The sequence below is a fragment of the Choloepus didactylus genome, chromosome 16, assembly GCF_015220235.1.
Source record: "Choloepus didactylus isolate mChoDid1 chromosome 16, mChoDid1.pri, whole genome shotgun sequence".
In the NCBI taxonomy this organism is placed as follows: domain Eukaryota; kingdom Metazoa; phylum Chordata; class Mammalia; order Pilosa; family Megalonychidae; genus Choloepus; species Choloepus didactylus.
The window spans coordinates 68,607,114-68,633,356 of NC_051322.1; the positions used below are offsets into that span (position 1 = coordinate 68,607,114).

Sequence of the window (26,243 nt, forward strand, 5' to 3'; positions counted from 1 at the left end):
CGGAGGAGGGCGCGGGCTGGGGTGGCGAGTGTTGCGGGGGGACGAGGCCCGGCCGGGCAGTGGGCGGGGAGCGGGAGCGGGCGCGGGCGCTGCGGGGATGAATGGGGTGCTGTGAGGCCGAGGCCGGTGCGGCTGCCAGGGGAGGCGCGCGGCCCGGCGCCGGCGGGGCGAGAGCGCTTGGGCTTCGCTGACCCGAGCGAGCGAAGGGACAGCGAGCACGAGAGCAAGAGACGAGCGGGCGGCGCAGGCGTGCGCGAGCTCCGCGGGGACCCTCGGGGCCGGGGAGCGGGCGGGGAGGGCGGGGGAGGCGGAGGGATGAGAGAGCGCCCGGGGAGGCTGCACACCGCTGCCGCCGCCAGGAGCATCTGCTGCGGGAGCTGCAGCCCGCCGCCCGGGCCCCGGCCATGGAGACGCTGAACGGCACCGCGGGCGGCGGCGCCCCGGACGCGAAGCCACCGCCGCCCGGCCAGCACCACCGCCACCACCACCTGCACCCTCTGGCCGAGAGGAGGCGGCTGCATCGCGCACCCTCGCCTGCTAGACCATTCCTCAAGGACCTGCTCGCGCGGCCCGCGGCGCCTGGCCCGGCCCCGGCCACCCCTGCTCCGGGCCGGGCTCCGGCCCCCGGCACCCCGCGCTCGCCCAACCTCGCGGCCAAGGCTCCGCCCTCGCCCGGGCCCCTCCTGGCCGCTCCCGGAGGCCGCCTCTCCCGGCGCGGCGGCGGCTGCGGCTCCCCCGGTGTGAAGGACAAGCCGCCGGCCGGCGCCGGGACCAGGGCGGCGGGCGGCGCCAGGGCCGCTCCGGGCCCCAGGAAGGCGGCACGCGCCGAGCTGCTGGCCCGGGCCGGGAAGCCGCCGCCGCCGCCCGGAGCCGAGCCGCCGCCTGCTGCCGCCAAAGGCCGCCAAGCCAAGCGCGGCCCCGGGGCGCCCCCCGCCCGCGTCGCCGTTTCCCCGGGTCCCGTCGTACCCCCCGCGGGCCGTGCCACCGGCTCCCCGGCCCCCGGCTCGCGCCTCAGCCACACGGACAGCAGCTCCGACCTCTCCGACTGCCCCTCGGAAGCCCTGTCGGATGAGCAGCGCCTACTCCCCGCCGCCAGCAGCGACGCCGACTCAGGCACCGGCTCCAGTGACCGCGAACCCGCGCGAGGAGCCCCCGCGCCGACTTCCGCAGCTCGGGAAGCGCCGTCTGGGAGCCCCGAGCCCCCCGCGCTCCTCGCCGCGCCCCCTGCAGCCAGCGCCGGCTCCGGGGGCCCCACCAGTCCGGGCGGGGTTCCCGCCGGGTCGCTGGTGCCCGGCGCGGCGGACGATGGCGGGGGTCGCGCAGCGCCAGAGCGAGCGAACCCCGGGAGGGGACCCGGAGGCGGCGGGACCCCCAAGGAGCCCCGCCCAGGAGGAGAGATGCCCGGGCAGTTGCGGGCAGCGGACGAGGAGGAGCTGCTGCGAGAGATGGAGGAGCTGCGCTCGGAGAACGACTATCTCAAGGTGAGCGGCGCGCCCCGCGTCAAGCGAGGGGCCGGGCGCGGCGGGAACCCGCAAGCACTGCCTTCTGGGGCCTAACGAGCGCCCGCTTCCTCCCGCCCTTTTCCTCTGCTCCTTCTCCCGCGCACGCCGGGCGTTGGAAACTTCACCCGCAACTTCCGAAGGGCGGTTGTCAAGCCTTTTAGCTTTTCTTGATCCTCGAAGTCGCTTCTCTGCGCTGACTCCTGTGCTCCTCTCGTCGTTTGGGGGAAGGGGTGACTACAATAACATTTTGGATGCATCCATGTCCGATGGCCCCATGCGTGCCCACCCTCACCGGTGGAATGGGATCGCTTCTTGGCGATCACAGCACATGGCTGTTCTGGAAAGTGAGGGCGGCCCTGGCTGCGGACACGGCTTGCGGGTCTCCTGCGGGTCAGGTAGAGCCGGAGACCCTCATCGTCTCCATCCGGGACTTCTGCGCAGGCAGAGAGGGCCCTGCGGGTTTCGGTGATGTTCCTGAAATTCGGGTGGCCCTTGAGGTGGCCAGTTGCTGAGGGACAGTAGTGTTTGGCTGGCGAGTCCTTTGTAAGTGTCGGCTAGCAGGGTTTCTTGTGTCAGGAGAGGCCGAATCCCTGGGCACGCACACACTTTCGAGGGAATCTCTAAAATCTCTGAATAGTTCCGGTTAGGGCCTGCTGGTGATGGCCTCTTGGTTCTCTTTGCATGAGGATGCTTAGATCGACTGGACTCCATCTTTTCTCTGGGGAGAGGCTAGTGCAGCAGCACAGAGGGTTCAGACCATCTTGGCAGAAAAGACCACTGGGGTGTCTTGAGAAAAAATAAGGGGGTTATATTGGGTGCAATGCTATTTTAATTTATGGTAATCTTCAGGTTGGTAAATAACACTGGTGGTGTAAATCTATTCCTGTACCTGTTAAAATCTTAAGGAATATCCTCATAAACCAATGGAGTTATGCACCCCCGGGTTATGCAAATTGAGCTGTTTTTTTTTTTTTTTTTTCAGCAGATGATGAACTTGCAGATTCAGGCCCAGCTTTTGGATGGGGGACCCAAGGGGGTGGTGTTTAGGATGAATGGTGGTGGAGCGTGCAGTTCAAACTGGAATCAGGCCACATGGGTTGTCTGAACCCTTGGTCTTATCAGGAATTGCACTAGTCACCCGAGCCCAGTAGTTATTTTATTTTGTGGAAAGAGTTAACAGGGAAGCAGAGAGGTGAGAAAGGAGGCAGGTTGGGACTTGGAGAGAGAAGTTTCAAATAGATACACTTGCTTTTGCCACTTGCTCTCATCTGGTAGCTAGGAGAGTGAAGTTCAGAGGTGTTGAAGGAAAAGGACAACTCTGTTGTCATGACACCAGTACTTTCCAACTCCTCCACAAACGTGAATTCTCTGAGGGCTGGGAAGATAAGCTTGTCCATTTTCACAGCCCCAGCTCTCAGTTTAATCCCTGACCCATAATGTATTTGATTGAATGATGTTTCTCCAAATCATGACTGCTGAGCAACAGAAAATTGAGTTTCTTTAAAGAAAAAAAGAGTCTGTCCTTACATCTTCGATCTTGAGGTAGCTGGTCTAATATTTCAGGGTTCATTCTTGGGTGACTGGTTATTTGCTTGATCCTTTCACAATTATTAGATTCTGCTTGGTGTCTGCTCTGGTGTATCTGATATTTCAGTTGCACTTCACAACAGCAGAGGGTAGTATATTGTCATAATATGTTTCATAATACATATTTCACAGACAAGGATGCTGAGACCCCAGAAAGGTAAAATGACTTACCCAATGTCATAAAGCTGGTAAATGCTGCTGCAGCTTTGATTTTCCTACCTCCAGAGCCTTTTCTCTTTCCACCGCACCAGGCTGCATCCCAATTTCCAGCAAGGCTGCTTTTCTTAGAATACATTGCTTTAGGGTTGTTTCATGAGTTCAAAATGTTCTCAGTGTTTGGCTTTCCTAGGGGATCGCTTGTTTTCTTTTTAGGTGAAAGGGCAATAATGAGCACCTCTCCAGTAGCAAGTGTACAGATGGCCTTTATACAGCCCACTGGAAGGTTTTAATCTGGGAAGATGTTCAGTGGTGATTTCCTATAGAGAAAGTGTCACAGCCAGCCACTTACTATGCCTGAGTCCATCACCAGCCTTTTCTCTGGGAGCAGGAGAGAGAAGTGGGTGGAGGGAATCTGAATAAGTCTAGGAAACCAGAGGAGCAATTTCGCATATGTATGTGAGTTACATAGGTGGTCATTCCAAAACTCAAATTGACGATAGTTCACTTTGGGAAAGAAACAAGAATTCTGGTGGGCTTTTCTGAGGGTCATTGAGCCCACTCACTTGTGCAAGATTAGCTAAGGTCATTCATAACCCATTGGGGCAGAAGCAGTGGGCAAGCCTTTCCACAAGATCTGTACGATTGAAACTACTCTTTTTGTTATTGTTGATCAGGGGTGTTTTATTTAGATGGTGGATAAAAGTGAGTCCCGGACCTACTGCTTTCTTAGGAAATATTGCACATAACTCTGGCGATTTGCTTTCACGTCCTACTGTTCAAATGTCATCTGTGACTACCACCTTGATCCAGAAATGTTAGATATATTCTGGAGGATTGTAACCATATAAAGTCTTAGGCTCTTTCCTCGGTCCATATTATCACTATTGCTGTAAAAGACAGTCACAATTTATGGGCTAGAATGACCAAAGAATAATCAATCAGAAAAATAAGGGCAGAAACCCATAGGAGGATGTCTTATTAATCAGGAAATTCAATTTGAATTCTCTTGGTTTTTAGTCAGACTGCTATTTTTTAATATAACCTCCTATAAATAGTGTGCTATATTTGGGGGGTGGGGGCTGTCCCTGACCTCACTTTCTATTCCTTCTCCACCTTCATTAAAAGGCAGGCACCAAGGTGACGAGTTGAAAAAGGCAAAAAGTGACTCAATCCAGGTACCTGGCTTTTTGCACGAAGACACAGAAAAGCACTCTTGTTTTCCTTTTACCTCAGATGACCTCAGATATATTTGGATGTATTCAGAAATTAGGGTGAGTTGTTGAGCTCAGTTATCCAAATGCATTGCTCCTCTCTCAAACAAAACCCTGGCATGTTTCTTAATAATGAAGACTTCTGCAGAATGAGGGCAGGTTTCTGAATGCAGACATGTTTCCTCCCTGCCTGCTTTCTGGACTGTGATTTACCTCAGTGCTCTGAGACAATCAGACAAGCCTAGTGCTCACCGTGAACATTTTAATTGTTCTCCGTTTAATCACTTTGAGTTTATTGGCCTGTTTTAGAAATCCTTTTAATGTTCCTGGGGATGTGCTCACGACACACCTCCTTCCCCAAATAGAGTGCTCAAAGGGTGCAGATGGGGGGAGGGTTTGTGTGCGGAAAGGCTGTTTATTTTTGCTCTGCTTTCTCAGTGGTTTCATACAAATTGCTTTTGGTGTTTTTAAAAACGTCAGTGCTAACTACAAGTGCACATCACGTTGGATTTTTGAGATGACTCATTTCTGAAGGGAGATGATCGTTAAGGTCATTTTGATTTTATAGATTGCAGCAGACCACTACGATCCAATGTTACCATCGTGTTTCACACTCGAGGCAGCCCTTTGGAGTTGCAAACTCTGAAATGGCTCATTTGGCTGCCTGGGTTCCGGATGCTTGCGGGGCCTGGCGGCAGCGGATACCAGCCCACACAAGTGCTTTGAGTTCCTCCTTCCCTCCCCTGGCCCCTGCTTGTCTACCTTTCTTTTGGATGGGTTGCACCGTGTTCCCCTGTCTTTCCTGGCATTCCCTCTTTGCACACCCATTCTTCCTCCAGCCTGCGAGAGAACAGCTAGGATAATCCTCCGTGTCGGGATCATGCGGCCCAAGGCCAGCCAAGCCCATCAGCTGCCAAGCAGACTGTCACTTTGGCGAACAATGGTGGCCAGCCCTGCGCCTCCTTAGCTACAGCTGGGACTCGGTGGAAAACATTTCCATTATCCAGAGGGAAATGAGCTGGATTATTTGTATACTACAACAGACAATAGTTTCTGTCTGCAGCTCCCAGAAGAGGGAATTATTCCAACAGTAGCCAGACAACTGTTCCTGCTTGTCTGAATTGGGTTTATTTAAAGAGGTGTTATTAAGATAGAAATAGTTACTGATTTCCAATTGTTTAAATGAGACTAGGATTTAAATAAAATTATCAGTATGATCAAGAATTTTCATTGCTTATACCAAGAAGCTGTGGGTCTGGCTTTTATGTTTGTGGATAAAACTATCCTTGCAGAGTTTTTCATGGATGCGTTTTATTTTCATTTTGGTTTACTCTTGCACATGCACAGTTACTTAATTATTCCGCTAATTTGATATATATAATAAGGTGAATTTGTTACCTGCAAGCAAAGGGGAATAGTCGGGCAGCTTTGTGCTACTCCAAGAGTTCATTTTATATAGAAAATTTAAAAAGTATATTCTGTTAAAACAGGATTAGCTTTTCAATGAGCTGATGACCTAGTATTTAATTATCTGACAGACCTGATGTTAATTTAATATAAAACTGATGATTAAGGGCAGAGCTTATTTCTGTATATAAAAAATGCAACAGCAACTTTTCACTTTTATTTACCAGCTCTGTATTATGTTTGTCAGAAACATGTTTGGCTTGATTTGTTTTTCTTAAATATCTAAATGGCAGACATGTTTATGGCTCTGGAATACAATGTTTTCTAAATTAGAGCATGCTGTCAGAAAATTCAGTAATGTTAGTTTGAAAATCACTATCCATCATGACCCTAATCTGAATAATCACAGTTTTTGCTTCTTAGAATGATGCTGCCAGTTTACATGGCTTATAATTTGCTTTTCTTGTAACTTCTTTTCACTGAAGCTGAAAATTGCTTTTACAAGGCTGCGTGGAAGGAGCTGAAACACTGGTCTCCGTTCCATCTCTGCAGCAGGCTAGTGTGGGAAGGCTGTTAAACTTAGACTCTCAATATCCTCCTTTGAAAACTGGGAGCATTAACTGCTTTGCTGCACGTTGCGGTGTTTTTCTGAGCACCAGTTGCTATAATGGATATCATCGTGTGTTAACAGTTGTAAAGTTCTAAATGTTACGTTATTTTTATTGTTTTACACTGATGCTGGACTAAAAGTACAATCTAAAAGTACAATTTAAGGTCTCGGGTTTTTTTTTTACCCATCCTTGTTGTAGCAGATAGTTTATAGTTTTCCCTGGAAAGAGTATGTGTTTGGAACCAGACAGCCTTGGGGGGGGGGGGGGGTGCATTCTAGCTTCAATTTATTAGCTGTGAGGCTTTGGATAAGTTAACCTGCTTGGGTTTGCTTTCCTTTCTATAAATGGGAGATAATATGTTCCTGGCAGGGTTGTTTGTAGAGTTAGAGACAAGGAAAGTAAAATGCTTAATAAAGGATGTCTTCTATGATATAAATGTAGATAATATATGTTATAAAAACAGTGATCCAAATACATGCAGTTATGGTCTCTCCCTAATTTTCTTTTCGCTGCAAGTAATGTTGGCAATTATTTATGCCCCAAAGTATGAGCAGTTTACCTGTAGCCTGCACCGGGATCTGGGGTGTGTCTAGCCCTTAAGCAGTTTTTCAACGTGGAGTGGTTGTTTACACGCCTATCTAACATTTCCTGCATGTAACACTGGGATGGGTAATTGTCCTCCTTTTTTGAAGTCTGAAACTAGAGAACATCTTCATACCTAGAAGCTGATCTTACGTCTTCTTATGGCTATATCACATTTTAAAAATTGGTGTTTGAGTGTCATGTAATTGTAGGCATTGATGAATGACTTTGGCTTTTAGAGACACACTTTCTAGAAGGAAAAGCAATCACAACTGATCCCTTCCATGAACACAGTGGCTGAAATCCCTGTAGATTTGTACAGTACACACATACTTATACTGACTTAGTGACCTAAATCAGTCTTCCCCCATTTTTACTGCTTGAATCGAACTATTTTTTATTAGTCACCAATGCAACAATTACCTTGTAAATGTGCAGAGAAACAAGCATAGAGGTTAGGTCCTTTCCCAAGGTTGGATGCATCAGATTCTTGGATGGGACTGTGTGAAATTCTGTCTTGATTTTTGAAAATTCAGGACTAATTTCTGCTCTTTGTCAAAAGAACAATGGCGACAACAAAGGCCCAATTTAAAGCTTGCAGCCTGTGGCTGTGCAGCCTGTGTTGGGTCTGGGAAGCACTTGACAGTATCCTCTGGAAGCACCTTCCTGAAAGAGCTGTACTCCATTCCCCAAAGAGCCTGGCCTTTCCCATTCTGTTCCTGATATATTCACATAACATGCAGTCATCCAAAGCATACAATCAGTTGTTCACAGTATCATGATATAGTTGTGCATTCATCACCACAGTCAATCTTTGAACATTTTCATAACCCCCCAAAATAAAAATAAAAATAAAAATAAAAAAGAGCATCCAAAACATCCCATTCCCTTCTCCCCCCATTGTTCATTTACTTTTTTTAATACAGTTTTATTGAGATGTAGTTACACACCTTACAGTCATCCACAGTGTACCATTATTCACAGCACCATCATACAGTTGTGTGTTCATCACCAGAATCAATTTTTGAACCTTTTCCTTACTCCAAAATAAAATCAAAAAATGCCCAAAACTTTCCATCCCCTCCATCCCATCCTATTCTTCATCTAAGTTTTGTCCTCATTTTTCCACTCATCCATCCATACACTGGTTAGAGGGCGTGCGAGCCACAAGGCTTTCAAAATCACAGAGTCACACTGTGCAGGCTACATAGTTATACAATCGTCTTCAAGAATCAAGGTCACTGGGTTGCAGTTCAACAGCTTCAGGTATTTCCCTGTAGCCATTCCAACACGCTGAAAATTAAAAAGTGATATCTATATAGCGCATAAGAATACCCTCCAGAGTGACCTCTCAACTCCATTTGAAATCTCTCAGCCACTGAAACTTTATTTTGTTTCATCTCTTTCCCCTTTTGGTCAAGAAGATTTTCTCAATCCCAAGATGCTGGGTCCAGGATCATCCCCAGGAGTCCTTTCATGCATTGCCAGGGGGACTGCCACCCTGGGAGTCAATTGACCAGCTTTTATGCTATGTTCGGGAACTACCAGTCCCAGCAAATTTTCCCATTGGGAACCTGATTAATAGGGAGAAATCTCCATGAAGGAAACAAGAAATGAAACTGGGTTATGCTTTACCACATTTTCCATTTCAAGATTTACCTTTCTTAAGACACAGTAGAATGCCTTATATTTTTAATAATGTTTTCATCATTGGTGTAGAAATTGTCAGTACATTTAGAAGCCAAGAAGTAAAGTGTTTGATTCATTTGATCACTAGTTGGTGAAGCTTCCTTTAACATCTGTTATCCTTGGAAGTCCATGGAAACAGGCTGCACTTGGATGGCCAATTGAGGAGATCCTTCTCTTGGTTGAGATGGTGAACAGAGGGAGGAGAATCTACAAGCTGGGGTGGAGGTGGGGGGCAGGAGGGAGCTGCCACAGTTGTGCTTGTTCCGGTAGAGACCATTGTATACAGTTGAGGTTGCCTGGAGAATCATCTTCACCCCATTTTGTGCCAACTGTTATTTTTCCAGAAGGATTCCCAATTTATTTGTTGCATTTTTGTACTTAATCTTACCCAGGATAAAATCATCCTCAGGAGATGTCTTTCTGTTCAATTTTTAGTCTACCCGAGGCTCTGAGATTGGGAAACTTATTTATCTTCAGTAAATCCCAGGTTTTAAGAAGAAGCATAGGATTAGCAGGAGTGATGAGAATCCAGGAACAAACTGAACCGTTGGACAAAAGCGTGCAACTCATTGTGCCCACGTTTGGAAATGACTGAGTGCTTTCTGTTCTAGAGACATCTAAAGCATCAATTATCAAACCAATTAAGAGCATTCTTAGAATACTTTCCTTAATCTCCAAATGGCCCGTACTTAAAATCTTTTATGGCACCTAAGTAGAATTTATGTCTAGTTTGCTGCAGCTTTAGATATGGGTTCTGGAAGAGTTTCTCAGAATTAGGCCACAAACAATGGAACGAAGTAAAGTTACAGTTCTGTCAACTTTAGTTGTCTCTATGATTTGGTATTTCTGAGTGTTGGCTGTTGTTCACATATGTTCATTTGACAAGTTTTTGAGCTAGGATCCGCTCCATGCTTCATGTTGCTCTGCATGCTGTGACTACAAAGATGAGGAGGACAGATAAGGCTTCTGCCGTCATGGAGTTTACCCTTTAGTGTGGGCGACGGGAAAGAAATAGGAAAAAAAATCAAGTAGTATTAGATGGTGATAAGAGCTGTGAAGAAAATAGAGCTAAGTGACAGTGGGGTTAGTTGTGGGGGAGGTGATCAGGGAAGGCAGAGGCCCAAATCACATGTCAGTGAGCTCTGCAGGGATATGAGGAAGGGGCCCTTTAAGAAGAGGGATAACGGGAAAGTCCTGGAGGCCTGAAGGGGCATAGACATAGAGGTAGACAGAGACATGACAAAGACGTAGATATGTATGTATATGTGGACATAGATGTAAATGTGGGCATAGGTATAGGCGTGGACGTGGACATAGATGTGGTCGTGGATGTGGCCATTGACATAAACATGGTCATAGATGTGGACACAGATGTAGATGTAGACATGAACATGGACATAGATGTGAGCATAGATATGGACACAGGCATGGGCATGGACATAGACATAGGCCATGGGCACAGATATGGACATAGACATGGGACACAGCCATAGATGTGGACACAGATGTAGACATAAACATGGCCGTAGATGTGGACATGGACATGGACATGGGCATGGACACAGACATAGACATGGCCGTAAATGTGAACATGGACATAGACATGGACATGGGCATAGATGTGGACACAGATGTAGACATAGGCATGGCTGTAGATGTGGACATAGACATGGGCATAGACATAGACATATACATGGCCGTAGATGTGGACATGGACATAGAAATGGACATGGGCATAGATGTGGACACAGATATGGGTGTAGATGTGGACACACATGTAGACATAGACGTGGCTGTAGATGTGGATGTGGATATGGACATGTACATAAACATAGCCATGGACATAGATGTGGACACACATGTAGACATAGACGTGGCTGTAGTTGTGGACATAGACATGGGCATGGACATAGACATAGACATGGCTGTAGATGTGGACATGGACATAGAAATGGACATGGGCATAGATGTGGACACAGATGTGGGTATAGATGTGGACACACATGTAGACATAGACGTGGCTGTAGATGTGGACCAAGACATAGGCATGGACATAGACATAGATGTGGACATAGACATAGACAAGCCACATGGCTGGGAATGGGGAGGAAGAGGAAGTGGAGGCCTTGGAGCCAAGGAGAGGACTTTAAAGGATGTTCTTAGTGTGTATTAAAAGGAGAATGTGGGGTGGAGAACGACTATAGGTGGGTGGAGAACGACTATAGGTGGATGGAGGACAGGAGACAAGGAAGCCCCTCTGCAGCTGGGCCAGGGTTTGAAGCTGCACTGACAGCGCTTGCTGGTGGATGGGGAATGGGGGGAAAAGAAGGGGCCAGAGAGGATTCCTTGCTTTCTCTCCTGTATTCAGAGAGTCTTTGTGTTGATGGGAAAGTAGAGTGGAGATGATCCATAAAGCACAGGGGAATGGAAAAAAACAAACCCAATGTCTATTTGAATGAATTGAAAAAGTTATACTTTTAGAATTGTGAGCCACATAATCAAATGCTGAAATTTGTATTGTGGGACAGAATTTTAGGGACATTTGAAGGTATGTTATAATTCCAGGGGCAATTAACAGTTACTTGTTATTATCCTGCTAAATTTTATGTTCTTTAAGGGCAGGGCCCTTCTGATTCATCTTAGCACTTAGATTGTGCCTTGGAGATGTAGGGTTAAGTTACTATTTGGTTTGGATCTAAAGGTTTAATTATCTGCAGATTTGATTTCATTTGTGATTATGATTATGTAAGGAAATATTGGAGGTGGAAGAATTCCAAGAGGCTGCTGTGAATAATCCAGGCTGGCATTTAACGTCTCGATCCATAAGATTTGGAAAGGCACTTGCCAACGTTATCTCACATGGCTATTTCCAGAGGTCCCTCTGCTGGGTCATGGATGGGTGGCCCTAAGCTGATGGATAAGCATGTAGAGCTTTAATATTGAGCATTAACGAGCACGGGGGTGGGGGAGGAGTTGCCACCTTCTTTTGATGGACTTGGCTTATAGCTCTACTCTGTCTGGTCTGCGTAGGATGAGTTGGATGAGCTCCGTGCTGAAATGGAGGAGATGAGGGACAGTTATTTAGAGGAAGATGTTTACCAGCTGCAGGAACTTCGGCGAGAACTGGACCGTGCTAATAAAAATTGCCGAATTCTGCAGTACCGTCTCAGGAAAGCAGAACAGAAAAGCCTGAAGGTGGCGCAGACTGGCCAGGTGGATGGCGAGCTTATTCGAAGTCTGGAGCAGGACTTAAAGGTGAGTGAGAAGGATCGGTGCTACATACCTGTCCACCTGAAGCTGCTTGGGACAGAATCTCAGACCTGAAAATCCCCAGAACCACGCGTGCACATTCTTTTAATACCTTTTGAGTGATTATATTTATCTCAACAGATTTTAGCATAAACGTTCTTTGTTTATTTTATGACTCAAAGGGTGATGTGTAGTCATACGACTGTTGACGGCTCAAGATTTGAATCTATTATAATATAAACTGCAATTTTAAGACCTAAGGAAGAAATCATAACAGATCTATAATAAAAAAAATTAATACCTGCCAATTGGTCTGACAATTGGATAGAAATTATACAGAAATGTCTTCTAAAGATCTGAAATATTTTAAAAATTTATTGATTATCAATTCAATTATAGTTAAAGGCTACTCTTAAACGTTGATCATAGTCACTTAACATTTTTATGTCAAGTTTCTAGGATGCATAAATCCTGAAATATCCATAACTCTAATGAGACTTGTAAAGTGGTTAGTTAACTGAAGAAGTAGGATCATAAATAATTGTCTAAAGTACTCTTGATGGTCATTGACAGAAACAGAAATGAGGTGAAGAAATTCCAGATTTGATACCATTTGCTCTCTCCATGATCACCTTCTCTTATGACCCAATTATCAGATCATTTATCTAGAGATGAATTAAGCATTATGTCCTCCTCATTATATGGGAGTACTTGGGAAATTTCATTTATCCTTTAATTATGATAAGAAAAGGATCTCTGCAATTCTATAAAAGTTATTAGCTACTTACAAAATGTTATTCATTGTGGTATAAGGTTGGTTTACATTTCTCTTGCAAAGTCTCCTTCCTCGTTTGCTTTTAGAAAGTAAAAAGTTCATTTGGTAAAACCAGAGTCACGGTTGACAGTTTATAACTTGACTACATTAAACATGTAATGCACATAGAATTATTTTAGTTGTGTTTTTGTTTTTGTTTTTTAGCAGGCAGCTTCAGTATTCCCTTAGGGAGCAGAAATGTTTGTTTATTATTCTTTATTCTTATTTTTTACTTCATCATTTAAGGCACATGAGTCTTGGCTGAACTGGTTTTCTTGGTGACATTCCTCAAAGGAGTAGGGTTATCCAAAGTGGCCTTTTAATCCAGTGGAAAGTATATTCTCCCTTATGATGTGACGTTTAAGCTTATACTCTCGTCTTTTAAAAATAAGTTTATTAAATATTTCCAGGGTCTTTGCTGTTTGGTGTGTAATACCCTATTCTTAATTATTCTGTCTCTGGAGTTGTTTGAATGTATGCAAAGAGCTTCACACCCCAATGGTCACTCTCTGTGCCCCGATTCAGGTAGCCAAAGATGTATCTGTCAGATTGCACCATGAACTTGAAGCTGTGGAGGAAAAGCGTGTTAAAGTGGAAGATGAAAACGAAGCTCTCCGACAGCAGGTGATTGAAGTGGAGATATCCAAGCAGGCCCTCCAAAATGAGCTCGAGAGACTGAAAGAGGTAATCCATAAGTGTTTGGAGATATCTCCCTGGAATTTAATTGTTAGGAACTTGGGCTCAGGTGTCTCACTCTTACCTTGGTCTAAAGCAGGGGTCGGTGAGGGATGACCTCTGTGACTGGCCCGTAAGCTGAGGATGGGTTTTTACATTTTTTATAGCATTGTAAAATGCACAAACACACACACACACATATACCCAGAAAGCAAAGAAGACTTTATGACTGGGACTGTATGTGGCTCACAAAGCCTTAGATATATACTGCCTGGTTCCTGCTTTATAGATGGAGTGTGTTGAACCCAGTCTAAAACTACTTTTAATAATTTCCATTCAGATGAGCTGGCCATTAATTCCTTTTACGTTCCAATGAGGTTCTGTATGTTATTACAAGAATACAAAATTAAGCAGTAGTTTTTCTCTCATCTTCTCTTCCAGAGAGCTGGAAAGTGTGTTATGGTTATCTATTAAAGCTGAGTAAACAGAGAATATCTGTAAGGCTACCTGTATATATTATTTAGCCAACCTAATTTAAAACAGATGTCTTTTATTTTAGAGAGTGAATGTTCTAGCAAAGCTGCCGAGAGAATGAATGTATGTATTCATCATTTGCATAGAGTAACGCAAATCCTGTTTTCCTGTTGACTTCTGTTACAAGATTGAAGCTGAATGTTTTCTTGGAAAATATCCCACATATTGATTAAATTAAAAGCTACTGGGAAGGAGTGAGGATGATGGCTACAGCCGGCCTGTTATCTTAAGAGCGCCAGACCTCGCTTAGCAGTTAATGTTTTCTTTGGATCAGTTTTCTGATTTGCCCAGCTATTACCCATCCATCCAGTTCAATTTGGCACATACACAGCAAACAAATTCCCCTCTCCATTTCAGCCTCAGTGGCTTCTCTGCAGCAATTTTTTTGCATTGGGGCTGTCTCTGCCTGAAACGCTCTTTCCAGAAGCTCCCACACCTGTGCCTCCCTCCCTCACCTCCTGGGTATTTGAGGAAACCTCACCTCAGCAGCCCTTCTCTCACTGCTCTGATTGAAGGGCCCCCTCACTCCACTGGCCATTCACCTTCCCATCTGGCTCACTGGGTTTTGTATTAAATTCCTCGTAATCTGTCACCAATTCTCTGCAAGTGCCCCAGATGTTATTTAATTACCTGTATTCTATCAGTCTTCCCTCACTAACGCTCTGAAATGCACGCTCCCTGAGGACAGGGTCTGTCTGTCTGGTTCCCTGTGGAGTTCCGTGTTCTAGAACTCGGGAGCTTCTGCTGACGGAGGGATGAAGGAAAGGCGAGCCCAGCTGTGGGGAGCGGAGGTGCTGGCCAGGCTTCACTGAAAGGATTGGACGCTGAGAACTTTCTTTCTCCATGTGTTGCCCTTGCCCCTTAACTTACACTGTATTTGCCCCCAGAGGGATTTCTCCTCTTGTGGATCTCGAGCCTCTACATGGGCAATTTCTGTTACTTGACTTTCCTCCTTTTCCTTTGGTCTAAGTTTGCTACAAATTATGCCATAATGATTGCTTTTCTTAAAATTTCCAGTTCGAGTTTAACATTGAGGGTATGGAAAACAATTTTTGAAGTAGATTTTCTACATTTTATATGTGTGTGTGTATGGAAATACATAAATATTCATATAAGTGTATATGTATTTTAAAGCAAGCAAAGCTTATTTTGCATATATTTAAGTGGATTTCTGTAGGACTTGGCATCAAGTTACAAATAACTCTTAGGGGAAAGAAATGGTTACCTGTACTCTTGGTATTCAAAGCAAGGTGAGAGGTGAGGCACAGAGATCTTCAGAGAGCTGTGCTGTTGGCTCCAGGTGGATGTCAGGAGCAAAGCCCATTCCTTCCATCGTGTGTTTGCTTGATTGCGATGAAAGAAGCATTTTACCTCCAGGGTTGCAGTCAGACCTGTGGGGCTGCATATTTGCACCAAACTTTTAAACGAATTGCAAAACTGACAGAAGTCTCAGGAGGCTTAGATGCTGGTATATTATGCTGGAAGCAGAGAATGTTAGAACCAAGTTATATAAAGGGTCAAAGGTGGTAGAGAAGATACTGATTGGAAAATGCCAGCTGTTGTCTCCATGAATGGGTTCTTTCTAGAAAAGCCAGAATAAAATACTCTCTGACTTTGGCCCTGGGGTGAGTATAATAGTTTCTCTAGCCTGAGCCTGGCTCTTTATTGTTCACCTCTGAAGTTTTGTAACTGGATGCATGACATTTTGAAAAAGGCGGGGACAGCTCGTGAGTTTTGTGTGTCTCTAAGTAACAGAAGTAGTTACATGCTTCTTGGGCTCAGAGGACAGTAAATCAGCTTCTCTGTGCCTCTTCAGCTCTGGTCTGTCTGCTGGGGCTTCTCTCTTAAGCTCCAGACTGCATTTTCAGCTGCCTGGTGAAGATCTCCAATGTGAATTTTTCTGGGCACTTCAAACTCAGTGTGTGTCCAGAAACAGATTTATCACCCTCTGCCTCTGCTCCACCTGCACCTTCTTCCGTCTTTGTGTTAATGGTACGCTTTCCTTCTAGTTCCCCAGGCTCAAAAGATTGCACTTACCCTCAACCCTCTTGATCCCCACCTTCAATTGCTTGCTAAATGCTCTAGGTTCTGCTTTTGCAGTATTAAAAATATTCTTTCTCACCGATGCATGATACAACACAGATGACCCTTGAAGGATACTGTGCTAAGTGAAAAAAGCGAGACATAAAAGAGGCCAAACACACAAATTGTATGATTCCATTTTATGACATATCCAGAAAAGGTACATCGATGGAGACAGAAAACAGATCAGTGGTTGCCAAGGGCCAGGGAGGTGGAGGGCTGGGAGTGACTGCTTCCTGGGTTTCCTTTAGGGTGATGAGAATGTTTTGGAAGTAGATGAGGTGATATTTGCACAACACTGTGAATGTTGTAAATGCCACTGAATTGTTCACTTTTTATACTATGGGAATTTCACCTCAATGAAACATTTTTTTCCCCTCTATTCTATCAGTACTGAATGCTTTAGTGTGTACTCGTGCAGTCATCACAGTAAAGGCATACACGATTTCTAGGTTGTCCATTTTCCCTTCTGTCGTCTGCATCCTAAGGTTCCGACAGTGTCCCTCTCTCCTTAGACCTGCTTTGGCTCCCAGTTGTCTGGCTCATTGCCTGCCCCAGAGAATCTTCACTATCTGACCCGTCCCTGTCTCCCAGCTCTGCCTCACCCTCCCCGCTGCTCCCCCTTTCCCCTCCATCCCATGCCAGTGGCCTCCAGAGTGAAAGGAGAGAGCAGTTCAGAAGGATGACGAGAATAATAGAGCTGTGTCCTTGTGTCCTTGGAAAACCCACCTGCCTTTGCCAGTTGGGTTCTGTATGTATAACCTACCTGGTACTATCCCTCCAGCCAGCCAGCACCTTCCCGTGCCTGTCCCTGCACCCACGTACCCACACACCCCTCCCCTTGTTCAGTGTTTAGAAAATTCCTAAGTCCATTTTATGTTTTTGGTGTATTTCTTCTGGTTCTCAACTCCACCTATGGTGGAGTATCTTAAAAGCTTGAAAATGGTTAACCTTGGCTTAGTGCCAACTTCTTAGTGCTTGCCCAAATTCTTTCACTCAACAATATTTCATTCCACTAAAATTGTGTTGTTTTGTTTGAGTATCTATTACACAAATGGTAACTAGCTGAGTTAGTTGGCACTTGCAAGGGACAGAGTCATGCTAGAGGTTACGCCCGTCAGCTAGAGTGGTTGAAAGGAGCCACAAGGGGCAGCTAGTAGTCAGAGAGCTCTCAAGGAATTGGAGCCTCTTTCATCACCATTCAGGATACCCTATTGATTCTTTGGGTTTGGTGGAGGCTTCTTTTGTGCTAGTAAATGGTCAGATTTTATACATGTTCCTTGTGGGCTTGACAAGAATGTGTATGCTCTAGTTTTGGGGTAAAGAACTTTAGTTTAAAATCTTAAGACTGAAGATTTTTAAACTTTAACCAGAACCTATAGTCAGAAATATATTTTGCATCATCACTCAATATACAAATATAAATATAAGTTGCACAAAACACTCTATCTTTGCCATTTGTGATGCACACTGATATTTTCAATTCAATTCAGTTCTTTTTTTTTTTTTTTTTAATGGTGGTTATAGTCCACTAGATTGATTTACAGCTTCTTAGTGGATTCTGGTGATTTGGAAAAAATGTATTAGATCATTTGTTAATTGTATTGTTCAAATTTTTGATATCCTTTACAGTTTTGTTTGCTAAATATGTTAATTTATGCTAACATCACCCATTATGAATGTGCATTTTAAATTTATTCTTGTAATCTATCAAATTTTGCTTTATTTATTTTAAGGCTATTTTTTTTTAACTCCTACAGATGTAGGACTGTTTTAACTTTGTGATGAATTGTTCCCTTATCATTTGGTAATGACCGTCTTTATCTGATTTATTGCTTTTTGCCATAAAGACTACTTTGTCTGCTTTTCATATCTACACCAAATTTCTTTGGGTTAGTATTTGCCTGGTGTAGCTTATCTGTGATTCCTTTAGTTTCTATTTTTCTATATCATGAAATCTGAGAATGTCTCTCTTTTTTTAAACTGATGCGTTCAATCCATTTCTATTTATTGTGATTATTGATGTGTATGAATTTATTTTTATCATTTATTTTTTGCTTTTTCTTTGTTTCTTTTCTCTCTTTTGTTATGTTGCCTTCTCTTTGATTGATTTTTTGATTCTCATATTCCATCTGTTGGTTAGGAAGTTATACATTCTAATTCTACTCTTTTAATCATTACTTATAGTTTTGGCATGCATGTTTAACTTAAAATCTAAAATTAATCATTTATTTCTATTCTCAATATATAAGCATTTTAGAAAGTTTCAACTCTAACTCCTATTGTTCATATTATTATCTAGCATTTTAGTTTCATCTTTTAAAAACTACTCCTCTCAAGTTGACTAATTTTATACTCAGTGCTTTAGATTCATTCATCAGGAATGAATTTATCTCTTTGAATAGTGTTTCTTCCCTATTCTCTATATTTCTTCTAGAAATCCTATTATTCTTATGTAGGACTTTACTGTGTTGACCTTTTTCCCTCTATCCTCCATGTCACATAACTGTTCTTTTTTTTTTTGCTTGTTTTATTTAGTTATTTTTAATCTTTTTATCTCTTTGCTGCATTCTGGGTAATTTCTCCAGCTCTTGTCCAAGTAACTAATTTATTTATTTTATAAAGACAGGCAATGCAGTTTTATTTATCCATTAAGTTTTTCATTCCAGTGAGTTTACCTTCCATTTCTAGAACTTTTTAAAAAATTGCTTGTTTTTTAAGGTTTTATTATTTTCTTATCTCTATTTCTGCCTTAGTCTTGAGACATTTTAAACAGTCATAGTCTCTTTCAGCTTGTTCTGTTATCTCAAGTTCTTGTTGCTACTGATCCTTCTCTGGGTCATATCTGGGACTCTCTCTCAGGGGAATTTATTATGGGCCCATCTGGAGCGGGAATTCCAGGAGGTTAGTTGAAATGTCCTTTTAGTGAGATTTTTGCACGGGTCTTTTCTAGCGGCTCAGTTTTGTCCGTTTTTAATTTGTGCTTGTAGAGTCTAGACATCCAGCTTCCACATGGCCTGGGCCGGGGTGTGTTCATACTTCAAAGGAGCTTTTGTCCACACCCAGGGCCCTGAGCAGAAGCTTGCCTGCCCCCTCCCGGGTTATTTGCTCTCACTGGGGTGCATCTCTTCAATGGGCTGGATGGGTGTGTGGATTGAACCCTCTCCTCAAGCCCCTGACAGTGAGAGTTCATTTCTGGGACTGGTAACTTCGACTGTTTCCCCCATCCCCTGACACATACCCTGGTCTTCTGCTCTGGCTTTCAATTCCTTCTTCCTTTCCTTTTCCCCTTTCGGATTCATCTATGTATTAAATTTTTGTTTGTGATAATTTATCTAGCAGTTCTAGCTGTTTATTGGGGGAGGGTTCATGATAGCTCCATGTCTTGTGTTGCCGAAAACAAATGTGGCCCTTCAGGTTCAGCCAAAGCAGCTGTCAGGACCCACAAGCAGCTCCACTTGTCTTCCAGTTCCGGACTTGGCACCTTTTAAGCTGCTGCTTACCCACCTACCTCAGGGCCTTTCAAACTCATGGCTTCTGTACTATCTTCTCTCTGGGCATCTTTCTACATTTTCTTAACCATTGAGTGAGGACTTTTCTCTGTCATCACATTCAAATGATCAAGTGGCCATAAATCTGGAAGCATAGGTATACAAGCGTAATAAAGCTTTATTGCTATTTTGCTACAAGACAATAAAGTAATACTATCTATTTTCCCAGACGTTTCACATTCCCTGCCCCTGAACCCGCCCAAGAAAGGACTGGCCAGGTGGTACAAGGCATCTGTGGACAGGGTTCCCAGGCCCCTCTGTCAGTGGTTGTCATTGGGTTGTTGCTGGCCCAGTCCACAGTGGACAGGGTAAGGGGATCACTTGGTACACAGAGACATCCTGTGTGTTGGTTTGGCAGACTGTAGGATACCTTGGAAGAAAGAGAGTAACATCCCCAAATTCATTTGCTACTCATGATAAATGGCAGATTTGGGGGGAGCTGAGTCTAGCCAGAGAACACAAAGCAGGGAGATAGCTGGTGCCCTCGATGATATCATAGTTCCATGGCCTGCTAAGTGAGAAATGAGATGAAACGGGACAGAGAGTGGGAGGATGAAGAATTAGGTTTGTCTGGTTAAGCCTTTTCCCAAGCGCTGAAACTTGAGAGGAGTCTGAAATGTGTGTGTGCACATGTGTATATGTGTGCAGGGGTGCACATCCATGTATGTGTTTGCTTGTGCATGTGTGTGTGTGTGTGCGTGTCTGTATGTGTATGCATGTGTGTGTGTTCAGTGGCTGGCAACTGGAGGGAAACTGACTTCTCTGCTGCTGCTGCAAGTGTGAGCGTTATTGTGTCTTTTGACTAGACTAGGAGGGCAGAGAACAGGATTGGACTAGAGCTGAGTCAACCAAGAGGAAAAAAAAATCAGGCTGGGAAATCCAGAGTTCAAAGGCCAGAGAGGATTGTTCAGCAACTGCTGAAAGACCTGACATAAATATTTTTCAGTGCTTGAGCTGGAAATGGAGCAGTTTTGGTGGCTGGGAAGCAAGGGGGTGTGTTTTTCATTAAACAACCATAAATAGCACTAATAGCTGATTCACACTGTTGCTGGAGTGGATGCTTGGAGAGTTATCACCATCTGTTCTGGTCACTTGGAAACTGTTTCTTGTCAAATCAGGATTTACTGAGGGTCTCCTGCTAGGTCAGTGAGGAGGCTGTGGCCCCCTTGGCAATGTGCCAGGGGGCTCCTGTCGCGCTGTCTCGTGAGATCCTCACCATAACCATGTGCAGAGCGCGGGACTGCTTTTATTTGCTTCTCCAGGGTGAGCTGGGGAGATTCAGAGGAGGGAAGGGGCTCACCCAGGTTCAGGTGTTTTAAAGGCTTTGGTTTTTAGGCTTAAGCTCCTTAAGCAATTGGTAATTAGGTTCTGTTGTCAAAGGAGTATCGTATTACCACATTGTGTGATTGTTGTGAAGTTGGGAAAAAAGAAAATAGAGGTGAGGAGAAGAAGGAAGAAGAGGGAAACCGAGCACGCAGAGGTGTGTGTGTGGCTGGAAGGCACAGCTGGGTTTGTTGTCTTGCATCTACGAGGTGGCAGGGAGTGGAAGGCTAAGCTTCATGCCCCAGGACTTCAGGTTTGCTGAATATTTGGGCCACAGTCCTGGAGAGGAGTTAGCCAGCCCTTCTCCTTACCGGAAACCAAGGTCTTTAAATCAGAAAGCCATTCAGGGCCAGAGCTGGGACCTTCACCCCAGCCAGCCCTCTTCCACTCTTTCCCCCAGACCTTTGCTCCAGATTCACCGCCTCCTCTGTTCCGTGACCTGGAAGAAAGAGGCTGGTTATGGAGGTGGAACGCATCGGCATCTCTGCAGCCAGCTGAGTGGGGGGTCTTTTAGGGGGCATGGCTGGTGCACATGGGTCCCAAAGACGAATGAGCCTCTCTCCATGCTCCTCCTCCTGAGGGCTGCTGAGGAAGGGCCCTGGATCTTTCTTTGACCCATTCGTGCTTCTCTATAAAATTGATGTCTGCTTTCAGAAGTATTTATGAAGCTGTTTGTTTCATCTCCTCTGAGAAAATTATAGGGGGAAGGAGGGTAGGATTCCCTTTGAAGAGGGAGTTCTAGTCTCCCCTGGATCGGGGTTATCTGACCCCCAACATGTCTCCTGAGAAGGCTAGTGCTGGGGCCCTGCCCCCACTCCTGAGGCAGTGACTTTGACAGGAGCCTTTGCCTGCAGGTACGAGCAGTCATGATGAGTTATTAATCGCAGAGTGGCTCTGCTTTGGGAACCAGGGAACCATGGCATGCGTCTTGGCTTTGCACCAGGAACCTTTGTGATGGTGGGCAAGCACCCTAATTTCTCTGGGCCTCAGTTTCCCCACCTGTAAAGTGAAGCTGTGGGGCTGGTTGGGAGCTAAGTTTCCCTCCAGTTCTTCGGTTCAATGGTTCTGTGATTCACCAGGCCCTCTCTGCGCTAATGACCAAACCTCCTGGTGCACACGGTGCCCTTTTCTCTTCCTTCTCTTTCTTCGGCTCAGAAAGAGCTAAAGCTTCAAGAAGATAAATCACATGAAATGTCGCAGAATGCTGATTTCAACCCTGCGCAGTACCAGTAAAGGCCAGAGTGGATCATACAGTTTTTCCTCTTGGGTATGAGCATTGTAGACTGTTTCTCTAAAGGAGCTCTGCATGGGTTAGTTCCTTTCAGTTCCTAGGGACCCCATCCTGTTTCAGCTGTACAGGCTCTCAAGGGACAATCACAGTTGCCTACTGACTTGGCCCTCCACCCTTGTCCTCCTTGGTCTAGTGGTAAAGACCCTCTACTGGGCAGGGCCCTCCTACCTGGACACCTGTCTCCTGTTGGAGCCATCTGCCCTGGCCTGCCGCCCTTCTCCATTTCCGTCACACAGCTGAGCTCTGTGCTGGGCTTCCCCCTCCAGGCTTGTTCCCAATTCCCAACTCTACCAATTGAGATCCTGCCCATTCCCATCCTGAAAGGCGACCTCCTCATGGAGACCTTTCTTTGTCTCACTTTTTTGAACTCTGAATAGACTTTTTCAGATGATAAAGCTATTCCATGCTTATTGTAGAAAACTTGAAAGATGTAGACAGTTGGAGAGGAAGTTCCCATAATTCTAACATCCCAGAGATGTATCTGATTTTTCATATGAAATTAGAAACTTAGTATGTTATTTTGTATTTATTAATGCAACTTCTCATTTTGAGATAATTGTAGGTTTACATGCATTACAAGAAAGAATTGCCTAATTGTTACATCAGTTGTTGAGAAAGGGTACTGAAGTTTCTAATTATAATTGTAGACCTATCTATTTCACCTTTGAGGTGTATCATTAGTTCCTTCACATATTTTTCCATGGAACACATTTGTTTGGTGCATATACATTTAGGATTGCTGTGTATTCTGGTGGATTAATCCTTTTCTCATTATATAATGTCCCTCTTATGTCTCTGGTAATTTTCTTTGCTTTGAAGTCTACTTTATCTGATATTGATATAGCCAGTCCTGCCTTCCTTTGAATAATGTTTGCATGATATTTTCCCCATCTTTTTACTTTCATCCTGTTTTTGTTAAATTTGAAGTGAGTTCTAATAAACCTATAATTGATCATGTTTTCTTAACTGCTCTGCAATCTCTGTCTTTTAAATGGTGTGTTTAGACAATTTACATATAAATTATATTTGATATATTAGGGCTTAAGTCTGTGATTTTATTTTTTGCTTTGTCCTCTTTTTCAGTTCTGTTTTCTTTTTTGTGCCTTCCTGTGGGTTACTTAACCTTTTTAAATAATTCCATTTTGATTTACCTATAGTGTTTTTAAGTGTTTCTCTTTGTATAGCTGTTTCAGTGGTTTCTCTAACTAGTACATCATATATACATAACATCTCATTCTACTGGTGTTATCGTTTTATCTGTTTTAGTGTTGTTCAAAACCTTACCTCCATTTACTTCCCTTTAACTCTCCCCTGCCCTCATTTATAATTGTTTTAAATATTTCCTCACCATACATTTAGAATCCTGTCAGACAGTGCTATAATTCTTACTTCAATTGTCAAACATAATTTAGAAAACTCAGGAGGAGAAGGAAAGCCTATTGAATTTACATATATTTTTGCTTGCTTGTTATTTCATCCTTCCTGATGTTTCAAGGTTCCTTCTGTTATCGTTTCTGTTTTGTTTAGAGAACTTCCTTTAGTCATTTTTTTTAGGGTCAATGTGCAGGTGACATGTTCTATTTGTTTGTATTCATCTGACAATGTCTTAATTTCCCCTTCATTCCTGAAGGATATTTTCACTGAGTATAGGATTCTGGTTTAATACTTCTTTTCTTTCAATCCTTGAGAGATTTGGAGCATCTTCCTTTTGGCCTCCCTGGTTCCTGATGAAAAGTCCATGTAATTTGAATTGTTTTTCCCCAATAGATAAGCTGATGTTTTTCTCTTGCTGGCTTTCAAGATTTTTTCCTTTGGCTTGGATTTCTTTTGGTTTATTCTGTTTGATTGGAGTTGACTCAGTTTCTTGTTCTGTATGCAGGTTTGTATATCTTGTCAAATTTAGGGAGCTTCTGTCATTTTTCTCAGACTAATTTTTTAGCCCTACCCTCTTTCTCCTCTCCTTCTGGGACTCCAAGGACACCAATTTTAGATCTTTTGTTATAGTTCCTCAGGTCCCTGAGGCTCTGTTCACTTTTTTTTCCAGTCTTTTTCTCTCTGTTGTTTAAATTAGGTCTTTGCTATTGTTCTGTCTTCCAATTCATCATTTTCTCCTCTGTTCCCTCTATTCTGCTGTTGATCTCGTCCACTGAGCTTTTTATTTCAGTTTTTATATTTTTCAGTACAAAATTTCCATTTGAATTCTTTATATCTTTCATTTCTTTGCTAAGACATTCTGTTTCTTTGCTGAGGCTTATTTTTTGCTGTGCTTGCAATAGCGTGTCGAAGTATTTTTATCATGGCTACTTAAAGTCTTTGTTAGATAAATCTAACATCCCATCGTCTTGGTGTTGGCATCTATTGTTTGTCTTTTTAAAATGTGGCTTGGGATCACTTAGTTCTTGGTGCAATGAGTGATTTTCGATTGAAACCTGGACATTTTTGTATTATGTAATGGGACTCTGACTCTTTTTTAAATCTTCTGTTGTAACTGGTTTTCTCTCACACTGCTCTGACAGGTGGAGGTAGAAACCACCTCCTTTGACACCTGAGGGGTCCTCCTCGTTACTGCAAGTGGGGCTGAGGGTTCTAACCCTCCACTTGGCCTCCTCTAGCACCACTTCAGCTCCAAGTCTGGGATATTGGAAGCAAAAAGAAAATTTAGGGAGATCCCTACCTTAACATTCTGGGTTTTGAGATCCCTAGCTGGCCCACCCTCTCCCTTCTACCTTTTAGAGTCTTCTTATATTTGCTTTTATGTATAATGTCTGTGGTTTTAAAGTGTACTTAGTGGGAAGGGTAGGAAACAGTAAGTCTGTTCCATCTTCCTGGAAGCATGTGCCTCCTGGTATATTATATAAACTGAATATATTGTGAGCATTTTCTAATATTCTTATATATACTTCAGCAACATGAGTTTTTTTTAATATAGTTTTATTGAGAGATATTCACACACCCTACAGTCATCCACAGTGTATAATCAGTTACTCATTGCACCATCATACAGTTGTGCATTCATCACCAGAATCAATTTTTGAACCTTTTCCTTACTCCAAAATAAAAATAAAAGCAAAAAAGAACACCCAAATTTTCCATCCCCTCCATCCCACCCTATTCTTCATCTGATTTTTGTCCCCATTTTTCCATTCATCCATCCATACACTGGATAAAGGGAGTGAGAGCCACAAAGTTTTCACAGTCACATAGTCACACTGTGCAATCTACACAGTTATACAATCGTCTTCAAGAATCAAGGTCACTGGGTTGCAGTTCCACAGTTTCAGGTATTTCCCTCTAGCCATTCCAACATACTAAAACCTAAAAAGTGTTATCTATATAGTGCGTAAGAATATCCTCCAGAGTGACCTCTCAATTCCATTTGAAATCTCTCAGCCACTGAAACCTTATTTTGTTTCATCTCTCTTCCCCCTTTTGATCAAGAAGATGTTCTCAATCCCACGATACTGGGTCCAGGCTTATTCCCAGGAGTCATATCCCAAGTTGCCAGGGGGATTTATACCCCTGGGAGTCAAGTCCCATGTAGGGGGGAGGGTAGTGAGTTCACCTGCCGAGTGGGCTTAGAGAGAGAGGCCACATCTGAGCAACAGAGAGGCTCTCTGGGGGAGATTATTAGGCACAATTATTAGTAGGCTTAGTTCTCTCCTTTGCAGCAACTAGCCTCACAAGGGTAAGTCCCCAGATAGAGGGCTCGGCCCATCAAATTGGCAGTACTCAAAGCAACATGGGTTTTAATAGCTATGTAGGTAGGACCCTCTTGTTTGAATACACTGATCTGATCCTAAACAACTCTTTCTCTCACCTGTTGTTCCCTTATAAGCCAGTGGCCCCTAAATGCCAGTGACTTTTTTGGAACATAAATCAGATCATGTCACATACCTGCTTCAAACTCTCCCTTGTGCTGAGAATAAAATATAAGTTCCTTACTCTGGTTTCTACAGCTTTCCACCATGGGTCCCTG

The 26,243-nt window shown here is 44.0% G+C and overlaps 1 protein-coding gene across 6 annotated transcripts in view; it reads left to right on the top strand.

The window, feature by feature from the left end:
• Positions 1 to 314: 314 nt before the first annotated feature.
• Positions 315 to 26,243, top strand: part of MTCL1 (microtubule crosslinking factor 1) — a 138,129-nt gene continuing 112,200 nt past the window's right edge. For 4 of the 6 annotated variants that reach the window (XM_037805918.1, XM_037805921.1, XM_037805919.1 and 1 more), the window contains exons 1-3: positions 315 to 1,481; positions 11,779 to 12,003; positions 13,337 to 13,495. In XM_037805918.1, the coding sequence (XP_037661846.1) occupies positions 405 to 1,481; positions 11,779 to 12,003; positions 13,337 to 13,495 (1,461 nt within the window). In that variant the 5' untranslated portion in view covers positions 315 to 404. The remainder of the gene's footprint in view (positions 1,482 to 11,778; positions 12,004 to 13,336; positions 13,496 to 26,243) is intronic. The other 2 variants (XM_037805920.1, XM_037805923.1) reach the window with 1 other exon arrangement.